General features: G+C 47.4%; 4 protein-coding genes, 2 long non-coding RNA genes and 1 pseudogene across 14 annotated transcripts; 3 read left to right on the top strand and 4 right to left on the bottom strand.

Annotated features, from left to right (window-relative positions):
* Window positions 1-68: 68 nt before the first annotated feature.
* Window positions 69-1,078, bottom strand: LOC106866438. The gene is made up of 2 exons (XR_001406799.2): window positions 834-1,078; window positions 69-752 (listed from the first exon to the last, which is right to left on the bottom strand). It is a non-coding gene; the product is annotated as an uncharacterized LOC106866438 (long non-coding RNA).
* Window positions 1,079-3,200: 2,122 nt separating this feature from the next.
* On the top strand, window positions 3,201-6,380 carry LOC100843175 (annotated as a pseudogene).
* Window positions 6,381-8,180: 1,800 nt separating this feature from the next.
* LOC100839229 (hyphally regulated cell wall protein 1) lies at window positions 8,181-9,282 on the top strand. The gene has a single exon (XM_003574509.4). The coding sequence runs from the start codon at window positions 8,323-8,325 to the stop codon at window positions 9,013-9,015; it is 693 nt and encodes a 230-aa protein (XP_003574557.2). The 5' UTR covers window positions 8,181-8,322; the 3' UTR covers window positions 9,016-9,282.
* Window positions 9,283-12,048: 2,766 nt separating this feature from the next.
* On the bottom strand, window positions 12,049-13,694 carry LOC112271437. Its single transcript, XR_002964373.1, has 2 exons — window positions 12,750-13,694; window positions 12,049-12,650 (listed from the first exon to the last, which is right to left on the bottom strand). It is a non-coding gene; the product is annotated as an uncharacterized LOC112271437 (long non-coding RNA).
* On the top strand, window positions 13,642-16,192 carry LOC100838923 (malate dehydrogenase, chloroplastic). Its single transcript, XM_003574508.4, has 2 exons — window positions 13,642-13,940; window positions 14,679-16,192. Exons 1-2 carry the CDS (start codon window positions 13,657-13,659, stop codon window positions 15,886-15,888), a joined length of 1,494 nt encoding a protein of 497 aa, XP_003574556.2. The 5' UTR covers window positions 13,642-13,656; the 3' UTR covers window positions 15,889-16,192.
* Window positions 16,193-17,490: 1,298 nt separating this feature from the next.
* Window positions 17,491-19,385, bottom strand: LOC100838612 (ribonuclease 1). Its single transcript, XM_003574507.4, has 3 exons — window positions 18,930-19,385; window positions 18,692-18,847; window positions 17,491-18,233 (listed from the first exon to the last, which is right to left on the bottom strand). The coding sequence occupies exons 1-3, from the start codon at window positions 19,188-19,190 to the stop codon at window positions 17,808-17,810; spliced, it is 843 nt and encodes a 280-aa protein (XP_003574555.3). The 5' UTR covers window positions 19,191-19,385; the 3' UTR covers window positions 17,491-17,807.
* Window positions 19,386-20,064: 679 nt separating this feature from the next.
* LOC100842869 (pentatricopeptide repeat-containing protein At3g47530) lies at window positions 20,065-24,845 on the bottom strand. 9 transcript variants are annotated; one of them, XM_024460504.1, is made up of 4 exons: window positions 21,640-24,845; window positions 21,420-21,534; window positions 21,193-21,312; window positions 20,065-20,742 (listed from the first exon to the last, which is right to left on the bottom strand). In XM_024460504.1, the coding sequence occupies exon 1, from the start codon at window positions 24,835-24,837 to the stop codon at window positions 23,059-23,061; it is 1,779 nt and encodes a 592-aa protein (XP_024316272.1). In that variant the 5' UTR covers window positions 24,838-24,845; the 3' UTR covers window positions 20,065-20,742; window positions 21,193-21,312; window positions 21,420-21,534; window positions 21,640-23,058. The 9 variants fall into 9 exon arrangements, with proteins under 9 accessions (XP_024316272.1, XP_024316268.1, XP_024316269.1 ...); XM_024460500.1 differs by having other exon boundaries at window positions 21,193-21,534; XM_024460501.1 differs by having other exon boundaries at window positions 20,065-21,312.
* Window positions 24,846-25,100: the final 255 nt, after the last annotated feature.

Here is a 25,100-nt window from a genome sequence, read left to right as displayed (position 1 = left end):
AACCTAGTTGATCCAACGGTAGGGAAACATAAAGTATCGGAAAGTACTAAAACAAAAGTACTGAAAAGTTCCAAAATTATCAAAAAAATAATTAAAAGAATCGATCAGTTATTAAAAGCACTGGTTGGAGGAATTTTACTATACATACCTTGGTACTCCCTAAAATGGGTCATGAGTACCACGCAAATCCCACCACTACAGAAAGGCTTACCAGTAACGGTCGAAAAACCGCATCAGTAACGGACGGGACGACCGTTGTAACGATTGTATCATCAGCAATGGGCGTGACCCACCTTTAGTGATGTTGTGGTACATCAATGTCGGGCTCACATCTGAGACGGACACTAATACTAATTTCGCGATTTAAAAAAAACAGGCCGGAATGCCGGCCGGAATCGGCAGCTCGCCGCGTCACAGACACACAACATGGACACAAATCAGATTAAGAACCCTAGCTTGGACAGAAACAAGATCAAGAAATATGGCATTGCTTCACATCGGGGGCGCCAGACCCGACTGCGCTCAGGGTCGGGGGCGTCGGATCCGGCGGCGCCGGGGCAAGATCTCCAAGCACTGCTGCTCCATGGTCCTCCGTGGCCGCTGCTGCAGGAGCTCAAGGGAGGAGGACGCGCGCGGGAGGAGAAGAGAGGCCAGATCCGGTGGCCTCCGTGCCGGATCCGCGACGGGGTCGTGGCCGGTGGATCCGACGGCGCCGCTGCAGGTCCTCCAAGCGTCGGGCGCCGCTGCTGTTGCTGGAGGAAGGTAGAAGGGGCGGGGCAGTGAGAGACGGAACGGGGGAGAGGGAACGGGAGAAAGGGAGAGGAAGGAGGAACCTGGATCTCGGGCGACTAGGGAGGCACAATGTCGGCTTCCTGGCAGCGCGGAAGGCGGGGACGGGCGGATGAGGAGGTCGGCGCCGCCCTCCATGGCAGCGGCGGCTCTTTGCTGGATTGGCGCCCTCTCCTCTGTGGCATGGACTTGGACGGAGGAGGAGGAGGTCGGCCAGGGGGAAAGACGAGAGGAGAGAAGAGAACGAGATGGACGGGAGAGAGGAGATCGTGGGGTGAATAAGAGAGGAGAGAGAGAGAGCAGGATGTGTACACGTCATTGATTTCTTCCACCAATAGCGTGCGTGCATTCCGTTTTTGTGTTTCTTTGGGCTACGCAACATGAGTAGCGGCTTTTTTTCCAAAGCCGACACTGATGAATCTAATACTTTATTTAGCAGCTAACACATGATATTATTGTTCCATCTCGTTAAGCATGAAAAAATAAGACTTTAACAAAAAGAATCACATTTTTCTAATTTTTTATGAATTAGTTATGATTTTTTCAATCTTCAAATGTTTCCCAAGATCATCAGTGGCGGGCTTGGATGTCCGCCACTGATGTGTGTTTTTGTGAATTTTGTTATTTTTCACATCGAACCATTAGTGACGGGCCTCCCGCACTGATGAGTGGTCAAGAGTGGCGGGCGTACCACACCCGTCACTCATAAGTGGTCATCAGTGACGGTCACGTGCTTGCCCGTCACTGATGACCATCATCAGTGACGGGCCTTTTACGTTCAGTGGCGGGCGTACCACACCCGTCACTCATAAGTGGTTGTCACGCTCCAGCGTCACTCCTGGCAGCTCACACTTTGTCCTCACTCATGCACTCCCGGGAAAAAGTTCCTGATTGATCACTCGTCCTCAAACTGGTCTCAGCCAAGCACGTTTAACTTTGAAGTTCTTTTCGGATGGGTTCCCGGAAAAGAAGGTAAGTATTCTATCAATCCCACAGGGGTCGCCAACTCCCATCGATCGCACGTCCGCACGGCTTTGACCACAGTGCCTCCTCCCGATGCAGTAGAATTCAAAGTTCCGTTAAATAAAACTCAAAGCCGTCGTTGCCTATCGGTGATGAGCTCCAAGCTCCATGTACGGGAAAGTAAATGAACCATTTTTTTGTTGTTCTTCGCTCCGAGAGGATTAATGGTTATCAAATCTTTACCCCTATGAAAGGGCGAAGAAATTTTACATGAGAGTCGTTGTCTGAGTGTTTGGCATTGGAGTCGCCCCTTGCTGCCTGGGTCTGGCCAGCTCCGCCATGCGCAAGTTTTGCCATCCATGGCGTGGGCTGACGGCAAGCTCGGCCGGCCGGCCGGCTTACTAGATATCGGAGACAAAGCTCGCCACCTATAACGGCCGCCGTAATTAACATCACTAAGTCCGCGTAATTAACTATGCTAAATCAGCCGATCCACCCTTTTGTTACCACTTTACACAAGTAGCCCATAATTACATATCAACAGACATAATTAATTTTGTCGGGAGAACTGATAAGTACTCGACAATCACCGTAAAAACGCTCCATAATTATACGTGTAGTGAACGATCTAAACCTTTAACTATAATCTTGATTTTATATGTTCATAAAGTTAATAAAAAAGGGTTTTGCTATTTCTAAGTCGACTGAGAAATAACTATTTCTAAGTTAACATTAACAACCGCTCCAATCACTGAGATTCGTGCAAGATTCCTGCACTTGCAATCGATGAGAAAAATCTTAATCAGATGGCTATGATGTCTACTGATTTCTAAGTCAACCGAGAAATAGACACTTCCTAATAAAAAAAACATGATATACACAAATTTTGCAAAACAACTAAAATAATATTACTCTCAAGGCCTAATTAATTCGTATGATAGTTGTTAATTTTTTACAAAATTGAGTGCACGCAAAATTATATGACTTATATTTTTGAAAGGAGGGAGTACAATTTTATACGGAGTATCTTCAATCTTGCAAGTGTTTAATGACTTGAACCTTCGTTCATCCAGTTCAGTGTTCTGCTATTCTAGGCCTACGAGAGGCCCAGGCCCACAAGCTTCTTTTTTTTTTTTTGAGAGAGAATACATTACTTTATTGATTATGGTACATCATTACAAAGAGTCTCTCGGATACATTCTTGTGCACACAATCTGAAAACAGAAGAAACAAAACGCTCCGCAGACCGAGCTAAAACATGTGCCGCTAGATTACATGAACGATTAACATGACTAAAGGACACAGAAACAAAAGACTCCACGAGGATCTTGATCTCCTGGATCACAACACCAATCACGCTCCTATCCACCAACGGCGACAAGAGACGTTGAACCAAAGATAAACAGTCGGACTGCAATATGATATGAGAATAGCCCTCCGTTAAAGCCATGGAGATCGCCCGAGGCACAGCCAAAGCTTCAGCAAGTTCAGGATCGACGACGTGATCTAATAACTCACTGCATGCCAACAGACAGGAACCACAATGATCCCGCATCACAACTCCCACACCCATGCGATGAAGAACCTGAAACAAGGCAGCGTCCACATTAACTGCTATAGAACCTGCCGGCGGCGAAGACCAACGAGCAGCTGAAGATACAGCCTCACGCCTGTGACAAGAAGAGTACAGCAAGTGGGAATCGATCAAATCAATATATGCTTTAGATTGAAGAGCCACCGAGCGGGGAGACCTAGCCATCTCGCCATTGCGAACAGAATTAAGTTTTTTTTTTTTCTGTTGGTTGCAGCTTGGATCTGCTTCCAGGGTTCCCAACTCTCCCAGTCCAGGGTTCATACCAGACACGTCGTCCATCATGCAGGTTTGTAGTTCCCAATCGATCTCTGTGTGTTGCTTATTCTGTTTTGTGTGCACGAACCCATCACCTGAAGGAGGTATCTTGTTGGGAATGCAAATACTGTGATCCAGACGACATGTTTGTACAAAACTGTTACTGCTTTTGGATGGTTTCCAGCATATTTGGAACTTAGTGGATCCCTAGGATGCTGCCAGAAACACGGATGCCGCTGGATAGGTTAATAATAGTGCCAGATGACTCGATCAATCCAGTGAGCAGTTTATGCGCGAACAGATTGTTTCCTCATGATTGTCTTTTAACTGTCATTTGAATACCCCAGTTAGCTGTGAATGCTTCTAAATTAATTTATTTGTTAATAATTCTATTGATGAGCTCCTGGTTTGTTATCCACAATCACAATTGATGCTATAGGGCGTGCTCACAGTTCTGCATGTTATACTATATGCCTTGGACCGTATCCAATTCACCGTACTGCTTGTCATTCTCCCAAGTTACAGTGATAGTTTTATGATTAATCTTTATGAAATGTACTCCTCTTAGAGTACACAATTTCCCCCTGATTTCTGTTAAGGAGTATCTATTATTACATACGATGCGTGTTGCACACTGCTACAGTACGAGGTGTATAGGTCAGGCGACACAGAGATCGGCAGGGGAAGGAGCGCAGGATCAGAACCTTCATCCGTTACCATATTCGAGTGGAGATAGAATGAACTTGCAAGCTTGATTAATCTCTTGGTGTCTTACAAAATTTATAGAGATACAACAAGAGAAAGAGAGACAGAGAGAGAGGGAGGGAGGGAGGGAGTGTTTGGTCTGATCCCAGACTGCACTGCTCCAGTCCGTTTTTGTGCTCAGCCCGTTCCAGTTCAGACCGTTTTGTCCTCACCCTGCTTGGACCCAACCCAGTTGAATCCGTATCAGCTTCCGCACCACAAGATCCAAACCAGACCGCACCATTCCCAGGTCTATTTGCCAGTGGCTTGACTTTGATTTGACTATGCTTATTAGGATTCTTATGGTTTTTCTATTCTTGCGAATCAAACACCTAGATCTATGGAATTCCCATGTTTTTCATTCCTCTGTTTTGGGACATGCATTTCTATCTTATTCCTGTTTTTATTTTTCCTACTCCTACATCTTCAGAATCCTTCAAAAGGTTGAACCGAAGAGGCCCTTAATGGGAGAGCCTGATAGTATCATCATAACAAATAGTGTTTCTTGTGTGAAACAACTTATTTTCTTTGTAATCAATTTCTTGGTCTATTTTATTTGGTTGATGTTTTTCTGCTAACTGAATTGATAAAACAGTCCACTCAAACTAAAAACATGTGTAGTATATTCTTAATTTCTAACTGTTTGCGGTTAGATTGTCCATTTTCATGTTGGACTCGTTGGTTAGCCTCCAGTAGACACTTTACTGTCAATTCAGTCCTACAGCTCACCTTTTTTGTATATTCTGAATTTCTCTATCATGATGTTTATTTCTTGAATTTCCTTATTTTGAGAAACCAATGTGAATCGGCAGATCCCCCAGTGCCTTTTCTTTTCCTTTTTGATTGCTTGAGCTTAAGATTTTAAACTAGTTAATATAGTCTTTCAGCAAACTGTTGCTTTATTCACACCCTTCACATTTTGACGGTAACGCCTCTTAACACAATTCACTATTTTAAAGGCAGCGACAGGTTCAACATAAACTCTCAACTTGAGCATCTTCAAGCGAAATATATCGGAACAGGCCATGCTGATCTAACCAGATTGTGAGTATCTCAATTTTATATATTAAAATGTGTCTGGTAAGATTTTATTTAGTTTGTGTGGCTGATAAAATATTAACTATCAACATTTTCTTCTATTACAGTTAATGGGCTGTAAACATCCAAAGGGACAGCTACGCATCTTATATTGGGCACTATCCAACGTTGGCATATTTCGCTATTGCTGAGAATGAATCGATTGGAAGGGAGCGTTACGATTTTATGCAGGTATGTTATGAAATTTATCTGAACTCGTCCACTGAGTTTTAGTTGAATGGTATGACTGTTGAATTAAAGTATAAATGGTATGGCTATCGAATTATGTTGCTTTCTTGCATACTCTCAATAGAATTTACTGTTGATATGCTAGTCTTGCTTTGGTTCGTTAGCAGTTTCACTGTTATATAATTCATCTCAAGAGGATTTATCTTCCTATTTTATTTGTGATCTTAATCAGTCTAGTATCCCAGTGGGTGTTTATGTAGGAGTTTTTTGCTTTGCAATAGCAATTGCGAACAATTGTTTTCAGGGCAGCTATATGTATCAGTTGCAGGGCCTACAATCAAATGTTGAAACGTACTTAGTAAAATGGCTAATATATGAAGAGTGGCTCCATTTGCACGTTTGTCCATTCCTAGCATGCAGCTATTTCAACAAAGTATTGCAATATAGACTATTGAACCGTTGTTTCTGGTGCTACAGAAAATGCTGCTTCCCTGTGGCCTCCCTCCTGAGAGAGACGAAGACTGAGGAGCTGGTACTGTAGTGTTAACACTGCAGCAACTTGTGTTCAGTTGATGTTTATCACTGAAGTCGATCCAAGGCCACTCTTGATTGTCCACCTACTCCTGTGTGTAATGTGTTTGAAACATCCTGAAGAGCTTTAGCGCCGTATACCCTATTCACTTGTACTCCATGGATCTTTTTCGTGAATGTTCAGCACTTGTGAGCAATTGATCTTTAGTGCTATTTTCAGGAACCAAATGTTGTGCAAGTGCGTTGTCTTTGGAAGGAACACATAAGCAGTGTACTAGGGTTGCCCCACAATCTTTGTGGACAAACAGGTTTGTCAAGCACTCGGCCTCCCTCTCCCCTGCAGCCATGAGGACCGGGCCCTCTTCCGCGCTTCCACCAAGATCCATCTTGGCAACGGGGCGAAATGCCTCTTCTGGCACGATGCTTGGCTGCCCGATGGCAGCTTGGCGTGCGAGCGCTGGCCTTCTTTGTTCGCCATTGCCTCGCGCAAAAACCGCACGGTCCAAAAGGAGCTCTCCCACGACAACTGGATCCGCTCCCTCCTTCGCATGAGACCCATGCTCAAATGACGGACTTTGTTGACTTGTGGAGCTGCGTCCAGGGGATCTCCCTATCCAACGTGGACGACTCCATCTCTTGGTGCTTGACCATTTCCGGGAACTACTCCGCCGCCTCTGCCTACCGTGCCCAATTCCTTGGATCGTACCCGCCCTTTGGGACCAACAAAGTTTGGCGGGCGGACACCGAACCTAAATGCAAATTCTTCGCCTGGACGCTAGCTCATGGGAAGATCCTAACGGCGGACAACCTTGCCCTTTGCGGTTGGCCTCACAACCCGATCTGCCAGTTCTGCAGGATTCACTCGGAAACCGTGTTACATCTTTGCAGGATTGTTGCTACACGCAGCAACTTTGGGAGTTTATTCGGTCCTGGAGCCATGACACCACCCAGCCTCCTCGGGTGGCCATGACGGACACTTCTCTCACGGCTCTCCACGGGTTCTGGGATAGCACCCTCCACGGCTGATCGAAGAAGGACAAGCGGGCGACCAACGGCCGCCTTATCTACTGCTGGTGGGGCATCTGGAAAGAAAGAAACATAAGGATCTTCCGCTCGACGGCTCTTCCGGCCTTGGAGGTTGCCTACCTCGTTTGGGAAGATATTACTAGCGGTGCTAGAGTGTTCTTTCGATACGGGAGATTAGGCGTTAGCGCTCTCTTTTTTCTTCTTTTTCTTCCCCCTCTCTCTTCTTCCGGGTGTCGTCTTGACACTATTTGTACAGTTCTACTCTTCTAATCGAATGGCGGAAATCGACCGTCCGGTTCCTTAAAAAAAATGCCGCCAGAAGGTGGGGACTGAGAACACGAGCGCGCGTGACCAGTTTGAGCTTGAGCGCCATTTTTTTTTTAAGGTCACCGTGTCGGGGAAAACGTGGCTGCATTGCATATGCCGGAAGGTCAAATGCACGAAGGGAGGGGCTCCACGTTGATCGGTTGGTTGATGGGCTGGAAAAACGGCTCCAGGTCTCGCGCGTGGGATTCCGGAGTCAAACGATTAAGACGTCCAAGAACTAGTGTTGAAGTGCCTATCCAAACTCAATACGACAAGAGAAAAGTTTGCGACGAGCACTAGCTCGTAGGGGGGTCAATGACATTGCCTTTCTCGAACCACCGCATTCACCCAAACACTCTCACACCCATCGATTCCTCGTACACGTACAGGCAGAGCCAAATCGTGATCAGATTGCTTCATCGGAAGAAGGTCGCCTTCATGCGTTCTACGCGGGTGCCCGGACGTCGTACGCATACGTGTCGAGCGGCACGCGGAAGGCCACCCCTGATCTGCGCGGTAGAATTGCTCCACTAGCTAGCTCGAACGGCCACGGCCACACAGCGGCCCTCGCCCAGGCCCAGCCAGCTAGCAGCCGGCCGCCGCTGCCACGAGCCCGCGCCACCGGTCCACACCCCACTAACGCACCGCACCGTCGTGTCGTCTCGTCTCTCACTCCCGGCACCTGAATCCTATAAATCCCACCGCGAAACCCCGTAATCTTCGCATCCATCGATTCGATCACCATACATCCAAAGGAGCCAGCCGGGAATTAATCGCACCGGTCTCGATCACAAGCCTCGCTCGTACGATCTTTCTAATTAACGTTCCTGCGTCAGCTGCAATTCTGCATGCGCACGATGATGGCTTGTCACATGAAGGCCGTCGTCGTGTTCGGGGCTGCCGTGCTGGCTGCATCTGTGCTTGCGGCTGAGGGCCGCGCCGCACGGAAGGACCTTGGGCTGGGCCTCAACCTCGGCGGCGGCGGCGGGGTCGGAGTGGGCTCCGGCGGTGGCCTGGGCATCGGCACGGGCGGCGGCGTGGGGATCGGCTCAGGGATCGGTGTGGGCATTGGCGGCGGGGGCTCTGGGTCCGGCTCCGGTTCCGGGTCTTACTCAGGCTCTGGGTCTGGCTCCGGCTCCGGGTCAGGGTCAGGGTCCGGATCTTACTCAGGCTCGAGCTCGGGTTCCGGCTCGTCATCGGGCGGCTCAGGCGCGGGCTCACACGCCGAGTCAGGCGCCGGCTCGAGCGCGGGGTCTGGCTCTGGCGGAGCAGGGTCGTACGCCGGCTCCCGAGCTGGCTCCTACGCGGGCTCTAACAGTGGAGACGGAGGATCCGGCGCGGGCTCTTACGCTGGCTCGGAAGCTGGCTCGTACGCAGGGTCCGGAGCCGGCCCGCATGGAGGTTCCGGGGCAGGTTCGTACGCCGGCTCGGAAGCCGGCTCCTACGCAGGGTCAGGAGCTGGCCCGCATGGAGGGTCCGGGGCCGGCTCGTACTCTGGGTCCAGGGCTGGCTCCTACGCTGGCAGTGGGCATGGCAAGTGAGCTTCAAATATTGCTGCATGGGTTAAGTTCATGCTATTGCTACCCTACTGAATTAGTGCTGTTGTGCTTTGAAACTGCGAAGCTTGTAGTCCCATCATCCATATGCTTGGATCACCTCCATGCATTGGTTCATAAATAAGTGTGGAGGTTGTTGTGTGTGTCGTCACCATGGTGAATGACGAATAAGGTGATATGTGTATGTAGATGTGTACTATTACGTGGACATGAATAATTTGGCATATATGAAGATTGTTGATTTTACATAAACTATTTTTTGTTGGGCTCAAATTATACAAACTGAAATTTTTAACCGAAAGGCTGAAATTTCAAGACCCACCAAAATTGTAAACTTTGTTGAAATTTTAGACCTTAGTTCGCCAGTTCATGGACCACTGTATTGGTTATTAGACTAAATTCAGGAAATGCGAACACCCATGCCAAGTCTGAGACTTGAACCTGCGTGGGCTGGTTTCACCACAAGAAACCAACCACTTGAGTTAAGCTCAGTTCACCACTATTATGATCCAATTATATGTACTTCTTTTCTTCTCTTGGCTATGCTATCGATCTCGCCACACCAAAATATGTAGACTCGAGGACAAATACGGTCACATTTTTCTAAGAAAAGAGGACTGCGCAGCCTAGCCTAGCCCAGCCCAGCGATAACTCAAGAATCGTCTGGCCCAGCTCGCCCAGCCCAGTGACGTACGTACATACCGTCTGAACGTGTATCGAAAGCTCGTTACACCTCCAACACGTTGCCGCCAGCCGTCTTTCTGCCCTACTTATTCTCCACCACATCGCCGCCGCTGCCCTGCCGCCTCTCCGGTGGTACATGATCCATGAGCTCCAGGTAATTCCGAGCCTATATCTATCCGGTTTGGCCAGAAATATCTGCACGCGTGATTCACATCTTTGACGACACTGCACAACAGGGGTTTGTAGATTCAGAGATTTTAATTCGCTTGAATTGGAGGCAGACACAATTCGATTTTGCTGCTGCAGGTATGAACTGTTATACTGTATCTCTTATCGGAAAAGTAGAATACTCTATTTTACTTCCTCCGATCCATATTAGTTGTCAAATATTACACGGTCGACCGCTTCTCTGAGGCCTTCAACTACACCAAGACTGCTACTTCCGTCGAACCTATGTTAGTAGTAATCTTGATTAGACTAGTGGTCAGTGGCATGCATGAGTTTGTTGCTCAGGCGTGTGGACCAAGTTGGCTGCATGCAGTAGGGACCGTTGCTGGCTGTTGGAGGCAGCCGCGTCGTGCGCGTTGGAGCGCGGCCAGGCGAGCGAGGTGGGCAGGCGTGCGTGCGCATGTGCTTGGTCCGTGTATAAAGCCCGTACTGCTTGTAGAGCTAGGGAGTGCGGATGAGAGTAGTAGCTAGGAGAAAAATGTAGTGTCCAGTGGTCTCTCCTGTGGGTGAGCCCGTGGTGGTTGCCGGGGCTGCCGTCGTAGCGTCGAGTTATGGATACGTGCCCAATTTGAGTAAAGAGAAGCCGTTCGTCGGCGAGGCGTTTGTTGCCGGAAATACTCGTGTCTCGAGTTCGTCTCCTTCCCTCGTAGGGCGTTCGTGTCGCCGGAGGGTTGTTCGGCCTGTGTCGCCGGAGGGCAGCCCCAACAACCTACACCTGCTGGTCATCCTTACAACACTCATCCCCCTGATGTAAATTGGTACTGGGATCCTTGCCGCAGCTTGAGCCTCTCAATGGCACCGACTACAACAAAGGCAAAGGCAACCGCTACGGCGATGGCACCGGCACTTACGGGAAGAAGAAGCGGCATCTCTCGGCAGCCGCAGTGATTGATGACAGGACCATATGTGTGTCATCCATGGACGGGGCCAGCTACAGCTTTGACGTTGAGAATTGTGAGTGGACGCAGTTGACGGCCGGCAGCTAGGTGCTGCCCTTCCGAGGAGCAGCAGAGTATGTCGCCGAGCTCGGCCTCTGGTTTGGCATTGGTGCAACCGAGCACCGCCTGTGTGCTCTTGACCTCTCCGGCTTCTCCTCCTCATCTTGTCCACCGGTGGTGAAGCATGCCTGGGATTATCTTCACTATGTACCTGGAGACGAGTGGTCTGTGTCATATCAGAACTTGGTGAACCTGGGCTCAGGCAGGTTTTGCATTGCCACCGGCTGGGCTCGGCGAGACGACAATGGCCGCCATATGGTTGATGATGAGATTACTGTCCTCACTGGTGTGGAGGTGGTTCGTGACCATGGTGATCATGGGCGGCTCCAGATGATCAGGCACAGGTCTAAGCGTTATAGCATTCCAAACGTTGAACTCCAGTGCGTGCTCTGAGTAAAAGAAAAATTGTTTTGTTTTGTTTTCTTGAGCATTTCGTCTGGAATTGTTTTAGCCTCTCTCTGTCGGCCCATCCATCTATGTGAGGGAAAAGCCTGGACCAAAATAAAAATGTAATACTTCATATTCTACTTTTCTGCCTGCACTTCCCTCAAATGATAAGGATGTTTCTCTTCCATCTATTTTCATAGAAGATTTTTTTAAATTTAAATTAAAAGGAGAATTTTCCCATCGCGATTGGGGTCACTCTTTTTCTTACCTTAGGGGAATTTAACTGGATCTGTTCGTTTTAGCATTTGAGTCTTTTTCATGGTCGATAAAATCTTTCTTTTTATGTCTTGCTAGTTCAATGATTTGGCAAAAACGTGCGGTGTAACCTCCGTCCAACAAAAGATGTCTCAGCTTTGACACAAACTTGAGACATTTTTTGTTGGACGGAGAAAGTATGTAGTTTGGTACGAGGTGTGCCTCTAGAGATTTTGTTTGGTTGAATTTGAATTCAAAAATCATGTTTGTTTGTCACATGGATTTGTAGAATGAGAGACGATTCAAGATAAATGATGTCTTTTAGAAAGAAATCTTGGTTAGGTATAGGTATGATTATATGAAATTTGAGATTGAATTCATAATTTCATATACCCAATTCTATGCCAACCAAACAAAAAAATTCATGGAATAAAAAAAATCGATCCATGATACCATGTCCGAATAATGAGAGCCAAACAAGCAGGATATAAAAGCCAATTGTACTTGATCATGTTGCACAATAAATACAACAGCCCAGCATGGTGTTCTCCATGGTAACCTCTGTGGACTACCTGCTCTCCATTATTTTGCAATAACACAAGTACAGATCGGGCACTTGCTATGCTTACCGTCTAGTGTGTACTCTTGGATTGATGGACACGTCCATGGCTGGCTCTTCCATCAGGCCTTGACAGCAATCTTGGTCGAACCCTCGAACAAGGTTTCCCCAATTGTGAACGATCTTGACATGTTAAACTTTGTATGTCCAGGCCGCCGCGAGCCCAGATTGAGTCCGGGCAAGATGGTCGCATGTGGCCGAGATTAACGTCAGAAGAAATACCACGGAAAGAGACGCTTTTCTTTCCGTCAGATCCCACCAACCAAAGAGTCCAAGAGGCATCCAAAAGGGCGTTTTCCTCTGTGCACGAGCACGACAGGATATTCCTCTGTGGCTGCGCCCAGCGGTACCCACGGCAGAGACTGATCACTCGTCGTCTGTGCACCGTGCCTAGGCCCATCCCACGTCGACAGCAAAGACCGGCCACTCGCCCGATAGGCCCCGCCGATCTTCGAGCAACGAAAAAGATTAAGAAATATATTATCAGAAAATTATCCATGGTTAGAGTTTTAGGGAAAGTATATTTTTTCAATAGAAAAGAAGAGTACTTGTTGAAAATAAGCAAATGATCTCTTAACCGTTTTTTGATTTTTAAACGGACACTAGTAGTTCATCACCACATCCAAACTGGTATTAGGGCCTGTTTGGTTGGAGTCCTGAACAAAATGCCTGATAAAAACAGCTACTTGGTCAGGCAGGTAGCGAGGGTGAGCTCAGCCCATCAATTTTGGAGGCCTGCAGCTGCCTGGGCGGATGCCAAGCAAACAAGCGCATGCGCACGTCCGGCTGCCTCTCGGGCCAGGCTACCACGTTCAGGACGCAATCCAAACGCTCCCTTAATGCCGACTTGTCATGATTATGCTGCCTGAATTTCCATGTCGGCCTGTTAGATCAACATTTTTTTTCTTTTAGCCCTGTAGTCAATTGATGTGGCAAACTATGACATGTCATCATTGGTGTTCGATTTTAATAGTAGAGAGACAAAAACTATACGAAAAGGATAAAAAAATATTGCAAACTTTACAAGAAGTTGGGACGAAAAGTACATTGTTATCAAAATATAATAAACATATTTTTTTACGAAATATATTTCCTTAATCTTCCCGTCGATCTTAGGTCTTACAACAAAAGTGTGCAAGCATTTTTCCAAGAAAACAAAAGTATGCTTGTGCTCGTAACTAAGGAATCCTACTTTTATGGCTACCTTTCATTTCTTTCATGTACTATACTATTTTCAATATGGATATGTTGTAATGTATGTCAAGTACATAAATGTGTGTTTAGCGCGTACTTTTCTCAATATGGATTTTGCATGACTCAGAGAGGTTGAGAATGAGACCTGAATCCAGTTGATGGGCACCTGTGCCTGTTTATCGTGTACCGTAGAAAAACTTGAGCAACGTTTTGCTCGTTTCCCGACTCCCACGTCCCAGCTGGATTTGGCCCAACAGGCCCATGAACCGGGTCCAGCAGAAGGACGGACGGAGAGGATTCAACTCCGTGGGAGCTCTGCCGTTGTCTACGAGGGAGCTGCTGCCGTCGCCGTCTCCAGCGTGCGAGGAGGAGCCGCGATTAATAAAAGGCTCCTGCGCCGCAGCCCTGCCCTCTTTGCCATCCAAGAGTCCAAAGCACTCCAAACCCACCTGCCCCCAGCCAAGAAAAAGAGCAGAGCCGAGGCGAGCCAAGGGGCGCCCGCAGCAAATTCCATCTGCTCCTCTCTCCCGCTGCCTCCTCCCAAGGTAAACAATCCCATCTCCTGCTCATTGGTTTCATCTCGATCTCGATTGTGGATTCTCGAAGAAAATCTCGGCTGCCGTTCGAGCCGAGAGCCTCCCCGGCGGGCGCCACCAGACGCTCTGGCCGGCGCTGACGCCTATCCACCCTTTTCTGCGCGCACCAATTGGCCCAGATCTGGCTCGGCTGGGCCCTTCTCCCGCCAGGGTGCTACCGTTCCTCGACGAGGCGTGCCTCCCTCCCGCAGCTCCACCCTTCCCCTTTGCTGTCTGGAGGTCACGTGCGGCGAGCGACGGCTTTATGGTTGCACTGGATCCCATACCCTTCCCCTGTCGATTGTTCGGCTGTAGAAATCCCGTGGAATCACTAAATCCACCCATACGGATATTTGTTTATGTTTCGTTAGACATGAATCTTTGTTTATGGTTACTTCTCTCGGCTGCTCCTTGTAGTTACTGGAAGTCGGACCAGCTAACAAGCAATTCTCATATGCCGATGCGTACTGATCAAGATCTGGAGGGATTTCATGCTCTGGCAGCGTGCCGTTAGTTGTCTGTTGTTCCTTGCACGAATTTCAGTTTTCAACGAAATAGCCGGATGATAGGGTTTTTTTCCTCATCAGTATCCGTTCCCAGTGTTTGTAGATGTTAATGTAGTTACAATCCTTAAACTCGACTCTTCATGTTACTGCTGTGTATTATCTTGCCCTCGTATATAAATCTGATGAAACTCTGTCTCTGCAGACTACACTTGGCCATGGCATCAGCTATTACCATTAGTTCAGTTAGTGCTCAGGCTGCTCTGATCTCAAAGCCAAGAAATCATGGCATCACTAGCTACAGTGGCTTAAAGGCATCATCGTCGTCGATTAGCTTCGAAACAGGATCGTCATTCCTCGGCAAGAATGCATCCCTTCGGGCATCTGTTACCCCAAGGATCGTGCCAAAGGCCAAATCTGGAGCTCAGATATCACCTGAGGCATCTTACAAAGTGGCGGTACTTGGTGCTGCTGGTGGCATTGGTCAACCATTGGGCCTGTTAATTAAGATGTCTCCTCTGGTCTCAGAACTGCGCCTGTATGATATTGCAAACGTCAAGGGAGTTGCTGCTGATCTCAGCCATTGCAACACACCTTCTCAGGTTCTGGACTTTACTGGCCCGGGAGAATTAGCCGACTGCTTGAAAGGTGCGGATGTTGTTGTCATTCCTGCCGGGGTCCCAAGGAAGCCAGGCATGACTCGTGATGACCTTTTTAACATCAATGCGGGCATTGTCAAGTCACTTATTGAGGCTGTTGCAGACAATTGCCCAGAGGCCTTCATCCATATTATCAGCAACCCAGTCAACTCCACAGTGCCAATTGCTGCTGAGATTCTGAAACAGAAGGGTGTCTACAATCCCAAGAAGCTTTTCGGAGTTTCCACCCTGGATGTTGTCCGAGCTAACACATTTGTTGCTCAGAAGAAGAACCTTAAGCTCATTGATGTTGATGTTCCAGTTGTGGGTGGTCATGCTGGGATTACAATCCTACCGTTGTTGTCAAAGACTAGGCCATCTGTCACCTTCACGGAAGAGGAAACTGAGGAGCTGACAAAGAGGATACAGAATGCGGGGACAGAGGTGGTGGAGGCGAAAGCTGGTGCTGGATCTGCTACCCTGTCCATGGCTTATGCTGCTGCCAGATTTGTCGAGTCATCACTCCGTGCACTGGCTGGTGATCCAGATGTTTATGAGTGCACGTATGTTCAGTCTGAGTTAACCGAGCTGCCATTTTTCGCATCCAGAGTGAAGCTTGGAAAGAACGGCGTTGAGTCCATCATTTCCTCCGACCTGGAGGGAGTGACCGAGTACGAGGCCAAGGCTCTCGAAGCTTTGAAGCCTGAGCTGAAGGGCAGCATCGAGAAGGGCATTGAGTTTGTGCACAAACAGCAGGGAGCTACTGCATCCGTTTGAAGCGAGCAGATTGATAATTCCATATGAAGAGAAATAAAGGCAAAACCATTCTTGTTATCTCTTAGTTTTGCAGCCTAGAATTTTCCATATTGACATGTAGGAGGATGCCCAGAGCAGCTACAATTGTTCGCCGGTTTCTTATGATATTGTTCCATTTTACATGTCCTCAACTTGCTCCCTGTTCTGGGGCCTTATTTTGCTTGACACATCAATTTTGGTCCTGTTCTACTCTGGCTGGCTGTTCTTGTAGCTCGTCGAAGTTGACAAACAATGGAATAATAATAAAGCACATCTTTGATAGTTACCTGGATCCTCTGATGTCTACTATGTGGTCACCGTCAGATTCCCAGCTCTCGGAGAAAACATCGTCTCCCTGTCTACTTGTGTCATTTTTCCGTGTTATTTTGATTGGTGAGTTAATGGAAAATTTTGTTTTCTCGCTTTTGCCATAGATGGAGGACGACGACTCGGTGAGAGGGACGGCTGGAATCCAGCATATGTTGTTAGATTCTAAGCTCACGACCAATAATACCTCTACTTCTGCTAGAATTTGATTCTTTTTCTTGGTTTAGTGACTTTGGAATCAAACGTTTCCATCTGTTGCACAATCCTAGGCTTCGCCGCTACTCGTTTGCTAGCACATTCCATCTTTCCACGGTTTCGTTGGCAGCCCTATTTTTTTAGCGCCATTTGTTAGATGGAACACTTGTATTACGTCTAAGGCAGCTAAATCACTTTTTTTGTAGAAAGGTGTTTTGATGATTTTCCTCATTTGTTTCATGCCACCAGCACCAAAGCAATGCAACTGCTAGCTTCATGCGACCATACGGAAAGCAGAGTACCTGTTCGATCATCTCCAGCGTCGAGGTGCATAGCGTGTGAGCTGCAGCCTCACTTGTTCAGGCTGGAGAGCTCGCCAACACCCAACGCTGCTTAACTTCCTTACAGTTTAGAAACAGATGGCCACCATGTGCAAAGAATTTAGGGCATCTCACACACCTAGTGTCCAGATCAACACCCCATCTTGCAAAATGTTAATTCGGAGCGGATGGCTTCTTCCATAAAGCGGTGAACCTACAAGGACAGTCTAGTTTACACAGCTTTGCCTGCTTCCGCGATTGTCCATTTATTCCTTCCCCATGGACCCATGTCTCATGCTGTCCTGACGTCTTACTACATCAATATGCAACTTATACACATATCTGACTGTAAACATGCCCTTGTCAAGTTTTCATGGCAAGAAATCTTCAGTATCCTCAGAGATTGGAATGCTCAGAACATGCGGTTGCGGTACGTCCTCCAGCATTCCATTACCGGGTTAGTTAATCCTGGAAAAAAAAACCTGAAACCTTGCGTAGTACAGTAGAAGAGTTTGGTCTTGGTACCAAGTAGTGGTGTGGTGTGGACAACACAAGTGACCTGTGAACCACCAAACTCCAGGGATGGCAAATCTTGTGATTCAGCGCCCTCAGCCATTGTTGCCTGAAATCAGGTGGTAAGAGGGGCGGACAAGTTTTTTTTTTAAGAAAACAAAATCTCTAGTGTGTCAAATTATGAAACGGCGATAGCAGTCAGAGATTTACATGGGCATCCTGAACTGAATTAAACTGAACTAACGACAGGAAACAATGCCCCTTGATATCAATCGATCTCTGAATATGAAGGAGCAATCAGCTCCATATGTGTACACCAGTCCCATCATATCATGTATTCTAGAAAAAAAGTCCCATCATATCATACACATCAATCAAGAACTCCAGCACTTGGCAAGATTATGCAGAGAATTAATGCAGGAAAAAAAAAGGAAGGAAATCAGCACCATGATCGAACATCCTTGAGTTTATTCTGTCAAGTCTGAAGAAATCATCAAAGACCAAATGAAGAATAGCCATATATGATCAACCACCAGAAATCATCAGTCAGAATGCCGGGAACTCGATCCTGTTGCCGCAGGGGCGGCCGCCGGGCGACACGGGGCACTCGACGAACTTCGTCGCGCCGGCGTCGACGCAGAAGTAGAGCTGGTAGAGCTGCGAGTTGCCGGACTCATCGCGGTTGCACTCCACGAAGGGCTCGAACCCCGTCCCTTGCTGGATGGCGCCCTTGATGGCGCTCAGCGTGTAGTAGCCGCCGTCCGGGCTGATGCCGCCGGAGCGGAGCGCGTCGAGGACCCGGAGCTGGTCCCGGAGGCGGAGCGCGGTGCTGAAGTAGCCGTGCTCGTCGAAGAGGTTCTCGGCGCAGGTGCCGTGCTTCTCCCACTCGTGGCCCCAGAAGCGGACGCCGTCGTTGGTCGGGCACGCCAGCGTCGGCCAGTTCTTGCGCATGCTGCCCAGCAGGTCGCTCACCTGCATTATGGACGCCAACCATGTTAATTTACAATTTTTTGGGCTCGTCTTTTTTTTTGTTCCTTCAATCCTGATTATCCTTTGTCTCGTGCAGATTAAGAACAAGAACAACAGTGCGTGCACGCAAGGTAATCACCAACCAGTAACGTAAGCGCCCAATCGCAGAACAAACAGAGAAAAAAAATGTGTGTTTGTGGCGAATCTTGGCAATATCCAGCATTAATTTTCGGGCGAGAAGAAAATCAGGCAAGAATTTATTTCTGAAAATAAATTAGTATACTAGCGTATCGCTTCTTTCTATTTATATTTTAGAAAATAAATTATTACTACTAGCATATTGCTTTTTTTTTCTTCCCAAAAAGAGGACAGAAACAAGAAGGAACAAACAAGAAACGCACGCACCAGGGCCAGGCCGGCCATGGATGCATGCGAGAAATTAGGAAGGAAAAGATCAAGACCTTGGAGGGGTCGAACGCGTTGTCGGGGTTGCAGTCCTGCGGGTAGGTTCCATCATCGCGGTTGGGCCACAGCCCGTGGATCCCGAAGTCCGCCGCCGGCTTCCCCGACTTCGGGTAGCAGCAGCTCTTCTTCGTGTCGCAGTACGACCCCGGCCACTGCACCATATATCAGCAACCGACAGAATTAAGCCACGTCGATCTTTGCACGAACCCGATTGAACCTAACTGATCAACTCACCTGCAGCACGAGGAAGAAGAAGTCGTAGTCCTGCGCCGCCGCCAACGCCGGCGCCGCGCACCCGATGGTCAGGACGAGAAGGACGGCCAGGGAGAGGTGCGCCCTCATGGCTCCAGGAGCTATCTCGGTCGATTCTCTATTGGATGTGTTTATTCTTGGAGATGAGATGGGTGGGAGTCGTCGATGGTGATGAGGATTGCAGGCTATCGGGGCTGTGAATTTATAGGCATTCTTCTTAGGCAGGTGTGGATCCCGGATCATTGATGTGCATGTACAATGGCAACGGCGTACTGTACGTTGAAGAAGAAAAAGAATTGGAGGTTTGCAAAACGTGCATTCCAAGGACGGATTTATTGCTGGCTTGCTTGTGTTGTGTTGTGTGTGGGTGGAGGCAAGGCAAGGTGCCAAGGTGTACAAGGCAAGCAGCACAAATTTTGGTGGATCGAGCAGCAACTGCAATTTGACAGTTGCCGTTTCCACCACCCCCATCCTTAATCTCCTCTGGCAGTTTCTTGTAATTTGCTAGCCAAATCAATTTACATGGGCCGTGAGAAGGAAATGCTTTAATTCCTGAAAAAGCTAGCATTTCCATTTTAGTACCAGAGCAAAATCTTACCAGTAAGATACCAATGCACTACTAGCAGCATATTCTAGCCAGCCATAATTGGGGAGCAAAAGCAACAGCGCCGTTGGCACGTACGTTACGCGGCCGTTTAGAATTTGGGCCTTTGGGAGCGTTCAAACTGCCGGCATCGGCGTCGGCGTACTGTCGCTGGCGAGCTGCGTCGTTATCAGGGTGGGAAAGAGCAGACGCCAGAAGGCAGCCTGTCGCCCATGAACGTGGCGAATATGCGACGCTAGCTATCGCTCGCTTATCCCCGGTCAATTCCAATGAGCCGTGCGGGGTTGGCTTTGAGACGGATGATTGGGACATTTTCGGCGAGAGAGATTAATGGCGATTTTGAGGGCTGGAGGGGAGATTTTTGTGTTCACTCGAGCTCCACTCTATCGCTTGTACGGTATATCCTGGCGGATGTCCGGAGACCCAAGTACGAAACGTGCGCGGCCAACCAACTGGCTGTTGAGAAATGCCAGATGCGAGAGAGTATATGTGCGCCAACCACATGGACGCGTATGTGTTGCAATTTTCTTTTAATAGATGCAAAGCATTGAATATGCACACTGTACACTCCGTAAACATATACTCCCTCCGTCCAACAACAACAAAGGATGTTTCAACTTCGACTAAATTTGAATACATCTGTACAGTAAGTTATGTCTAGCTACATTCAAATTTTCACAAATATGAGACATTTTTTGTTGGACTGAGGGAGTACTACGTGCAAGAATGCTAGTAGAGCGAGTAGAAAGTTTGCATGAAACGATCCATTTCCTACCAGAAACTGCACAAATTCAATATTACAAATCGTGCTGAAGAGTCCTTGCAACTTGGATGATAGTGACTAGGTATTGCAGCTAAGCACGGCAGCAGTCCCAGCGTAAGGACGTGGTCGGCTGCCGTCCATGGTCCAACAACAGGGGAACGATAGAAACCACACGGCGAGATCGAGCACCAAACAAGTCAGGATATATTAGGTTGAGCCTGCCAATAAAAAGATACTTTAACAGAATACTCTTAGCAGAAATAAACTGCTGCTTGCTTAGCCTCGTTTAAGTTTCAGCCTGAGAAGCCAAGACTTATTGTCTCGTCAAGGTTTTTCAAAGGGGTTGTTGACGAAGCAATCGACATGGATGTTGGACGTGACATTTGCTTCTTGCATCTCCTTATCCATGCTTAAAGTAACTCCGTGAACTAAAAAATGAGCCACCAGAAAACAACAAATAAAATTGAAGCTAAAATGGGCATGCAAACACGAACAATCATGCTGCCATATAACATAACATGATTAAACTTTTTTTTAATTATCAGCTGCAGTAGGTGCAGTGAGAATGTTGTCAGAACAGCTTCTGTTGAGTTTGCTAATGTGCACATAATCCAATGGCAACGGCTACTCTGATAGACCACAATTATTGGCACGTGTATATAAGAAAATCTAATTCCTGAGATCACGGACTTTTTTATCTGATTATTAAACAAAGGGTACATGTTTGAATGGATGAAGGACGGATCATTGATCGGGAGCAAATCAGGAGTTCGGGACACATCAGAGGAACCTTCATGTGGATATTCCAGTACAGACCCTAGATGCCGGTCACAGAGAGGACAAAATGGCAATACGTGTCACAACTCACAAGAGCTTACCAATGCACTGAATTAGCTTTGTGTTCAGACTTCAGACTTGGAGCCAGCGGTGTTCAGACTTCTCACATCAAAGATGATGGAGCACTAGACAATCATCAGTTTGCAAAAAAGCAGGAGTATCTAGACATACATATGGACACATCATTCCTACTTCCTAGTAAGAACAAAGAACATAGGTAGTTCATTGCAGGCAACAAATGAAAATAAATTGGGTCACTGGAGGGTACCTCTTTCTATGTGATTGCAAAGGGCTTGAGTATCACATCAACAATCTTGAATTCATCAACGAAGTCTAGGAGCTGCCGCACAAAATGGAACTCGTTATTGATCAGTGTAGGACGCCTGTTTGGCAAGAGAAAGGAATACGAACTAAGTTTGCATTAACTAGAAAGAGCAAGACAATTAAACAAATTAGTATAGAGGCAGAATAAATGCGTAAAAGCTAACCTCTGCAGAAATACGTTCGCTTTCTCTGAAAGTAAATGTATGAAGGTGATGCATTTCTTCCCTTAGGAATCAATCCCGGTCTCAAATGCAATGGAGAATGGACATCCTCATGACTGTTGATAGAATTTCATACAAGGGCAAAATAGCATAAATTCTGATTTCAGAGATACCAATTCTAAATTCTAATTGTATGAGTGTCATTAAATACATGCGTATTGCAACTTAGAACATTCGAATCATAAACATTCCATATAACTTACTGTGTTGGGATTTTGAGCAGATAAACTACAGTTATGATGTTTACACTGGAAAAATGGAACCAGCATTGGAAACATGTAATCATTCCATTCAAAAGTTCATATAGTGCCAGATGAGTAATAGGGTCTATCAAAGCAGATATACGATGGATACCTAGGAGGACTAGGTAGCGGAAATGATTAAGGAGTGAGGGTTCGAATCCGGCTGGCTAGCCCACCATCTGTGGAGATAGGCAGTAAGCCCCTGGTTGACTTCTCAATTAAAGCCAGATGTTGTGCCAATTTGCGGCTAAAGGAAATGTACAAGCATACTTATGGTGTTGTTGAAAGTATTACGTATGGGTGTTAAAAAAATCATGTATTTTCATTTTCAACTAGTTCAGATGTTTGCAATTGTGTGCACCTTGCATTTCACCATTGTGCTGTTCTGATACATTCATACATATGCTGTCAACGGTCCTTGAACAGCTCACATGAAGGTTTACTGGCTTGCATCTTGAGTATAATCAATGTTGCCAAACTGAAGTAGCCATGCTTCATCAGACTTATTAAAGTGATCAGCCATTGTTGTCTGGTAAGAGATCCACACATGCAGCAGTGGTCTAATAGTGGAAACCACTTATTGTTTATTCCTGTAATTCCAATGCACAAGTGCTTATCACTGAAAACTGATGTGACAGGATCCACCACCTGTTTCTGTTCCGCTTTTAACCAAGGCTATTCTATGGCATGCCAACATAGCATCTTATAATAAGCAGAGTTCCTATATGCAGTATATTGGATTGTCTTCAATTGGATGGGGGAATCCAATGGACATACAAACTTTCTAACTAAATCACTGCCCAAGTCTCCGACATATCTGTTATAAAGAAGACCCTGCATACAGATGTGGCTGCATCCAAACTGAAGAATTTCAATCAGATAGTTTTTCTCTGGGGACCAGGTCCATACACCCTGATAAGATAATGTCTGACAGTCACTGAATAACCCATGTAAATTTTCTGTTGTCTTCTATAGGCCATCAATTGCATTTGGTACCATGGTTGCCAAATTCAGCAACTGTGGTGGCAGATATCCAGTGCTCACATCCAATGTGCGCGGACACTTCAAATCTCCGACATGTGTCCTAGATGACTAAATGCAACAGAGAAACAATGATGGTCTACCAATAATCATTGCATGAGCACTGACCCCCATTGAAATGATGGAATCGGGTTCTGTCCCTAACAATCACTAATCGATTATAAACACCAGAAAATACTTTTGTGAAATTGTGGCAGTCTACACAAACACGAAGATTTTTTGCAAGTCTTATTGGTCTACGTTGTGGCATCACAAGAAGGGCAAAAGCAATCGCCAGTTTTTCACTGTGATAGGTGAGGGCACACTCCTTCCCCTCTGAATCCAAATCATGCAAATCAGATGACACATGTGGAACATAACCAGCAATTCTTAGATGTCTGTTTATCTCATCAAGCTTTCCGTATATCTCTGCCTTTCTTGGATGCGAAGCATCATCTGCAATAAATTCATGGAGCTCACCGTTAAGCTCAACTGTTGTGCAGCCAGGAGTAGTTTGGATTTCATTCTCCCTCATCAACTTCCTTACTTCTGCTACCTTCTCCCAATCCCCCGCTGCTGCATATGTATTCAGCAGTAGAACATAATCCCCAGCTTGCTGTGCTTTAAGTTCAATTAGATGACTGATGACCTTCTCCCCAAGATCAACATGACCATGGATTCGGCATGCACCAAGAAGAGTTCGCCAAATTGTTGCATCTGGTGCAACCTTCATCTCTTTGACCACAAGCTCGTATGCCTCATCAAGCAAGCCAGCACGGCCCATTAGGTCAACAATGCACCCATAATGGCGAACATTTGGCATCATCTTATATTCATAGCGCATCATATCAAAAAACCTGAAACCCTCATCAACCAACCCACTATGACTACATGCAGAGAGCACACCGGTAAAAGTCTGCCCATCAGGAACCACACCTGATCTACTCATCTCCTCAAATGCTGAAATAGCATCTTCCCCGAAGCCATTTGCTGCCAATCCCATGATCATCGCACTCCAGGTGACCACACTCTTCTGAGGAGTGTGACAAAACACCTGGTATGCCTTCTCCACACACCCACACCTCGTGTACATCGTGATCACCGAATTGCGGACCTTCAATTCACACCCATAACCATGTTCCACGGCGTACTCCCAGATCTGCTCCCCGAAATCGAGCGCACCCAAGCTCGTGCATGCCTGGAGGAGTAGAATGCAGGTGACCTCATCCGGCTTCACCTCACTCTCACCTCTCCTCATCTCATCAAAAAGCCACAGTGTGTCCTTCGTCCTCTTGTTTCTCGCGTAGCAAGTGATCAGAACGTTCCACGCCACCGTATCCTTCATCACCATTTCATCAAACACTTTACGCGCGCAGTCCCCAACACCACAGATGGCATAGGACCGCATCAGAGAGGTGGCCAGAAGGGAATCCCGGAGGTGCCCCTCTATCACGACGTTGGCGTGAAGCTGGCGCGCATGAGAGAGGGTGCGGCAGGGCTTGAGGAGGATGGCTAGAGAGAAGGCGTTCCCGCGGCGGCCGAGGGTGCGCATGCGGCGGAGGAAGCTGAGGGCGTCGGACTCGGAGAGGCAGCGGAGGATGGAGTTGCAGCAGAAGGTGGAGGGGAGGGAGGCCGCGGTAAGGTGGTGCTGGAGGACGGCGAGCGCTCGAAGGGAGGGCAGGGAGGAGGCTGCGACGGAAAAGAAGGCGGAGGCGGCGGTGGGGGAGAGGAGGAGGACGCCGGTGCGGAGCAGGTGCGCGTGCAGCTGTAGTAAGTGGCGCACGGGGAGCGGCGATGTCGAGGCGAGGAGTGCTCCGGCAGCGGCGGAGGGCGAGGCGGCGGGGAAGAGAGCTTGAGATAGATGTGATGCGAGTGCCATGGCAGTAGGCACGCGGGGAGGGGGCGGGGGCGACGGCCTACTTGAACATCTACGAACAAACGGCCAATTGTTGAATTCGTGTTTAATTTTATTTTACGAAATTCGTGTTTGAAATTTTGTGTTACGGAAACACAAATAAACGATTAACGCTAGTGTCAAATATATGTTGCACATGTCCATTGGGGAAATCATTCCATTATTCTGGCAAATCATTTTTCCTTTCCAAGTAGTTGGCAAATCATTCCATTATTCTGTAGAAACAT

This window comes from Brachypodium distachyon, chromosome 3 (genome assembly GCF_000005505.3).
Source record: "Brachypodium distachyon strain Bd21 chromosome 3, Brachypodium_distachyon_v3.0, whole genome shotgun sequence".
NCBI classification, from domain to species: domain Eukaryota; kingdom Viridiplantae; phylum Streptophyta; class Magnoliopsida; order Poales; family Poaceae; genus Brachypodium; species Brachypodium distachyon.
Note: the sequence above shows the minus strand (reverse complement) of the source record. Positions and strands in the feature narration are given on the sequence as shown.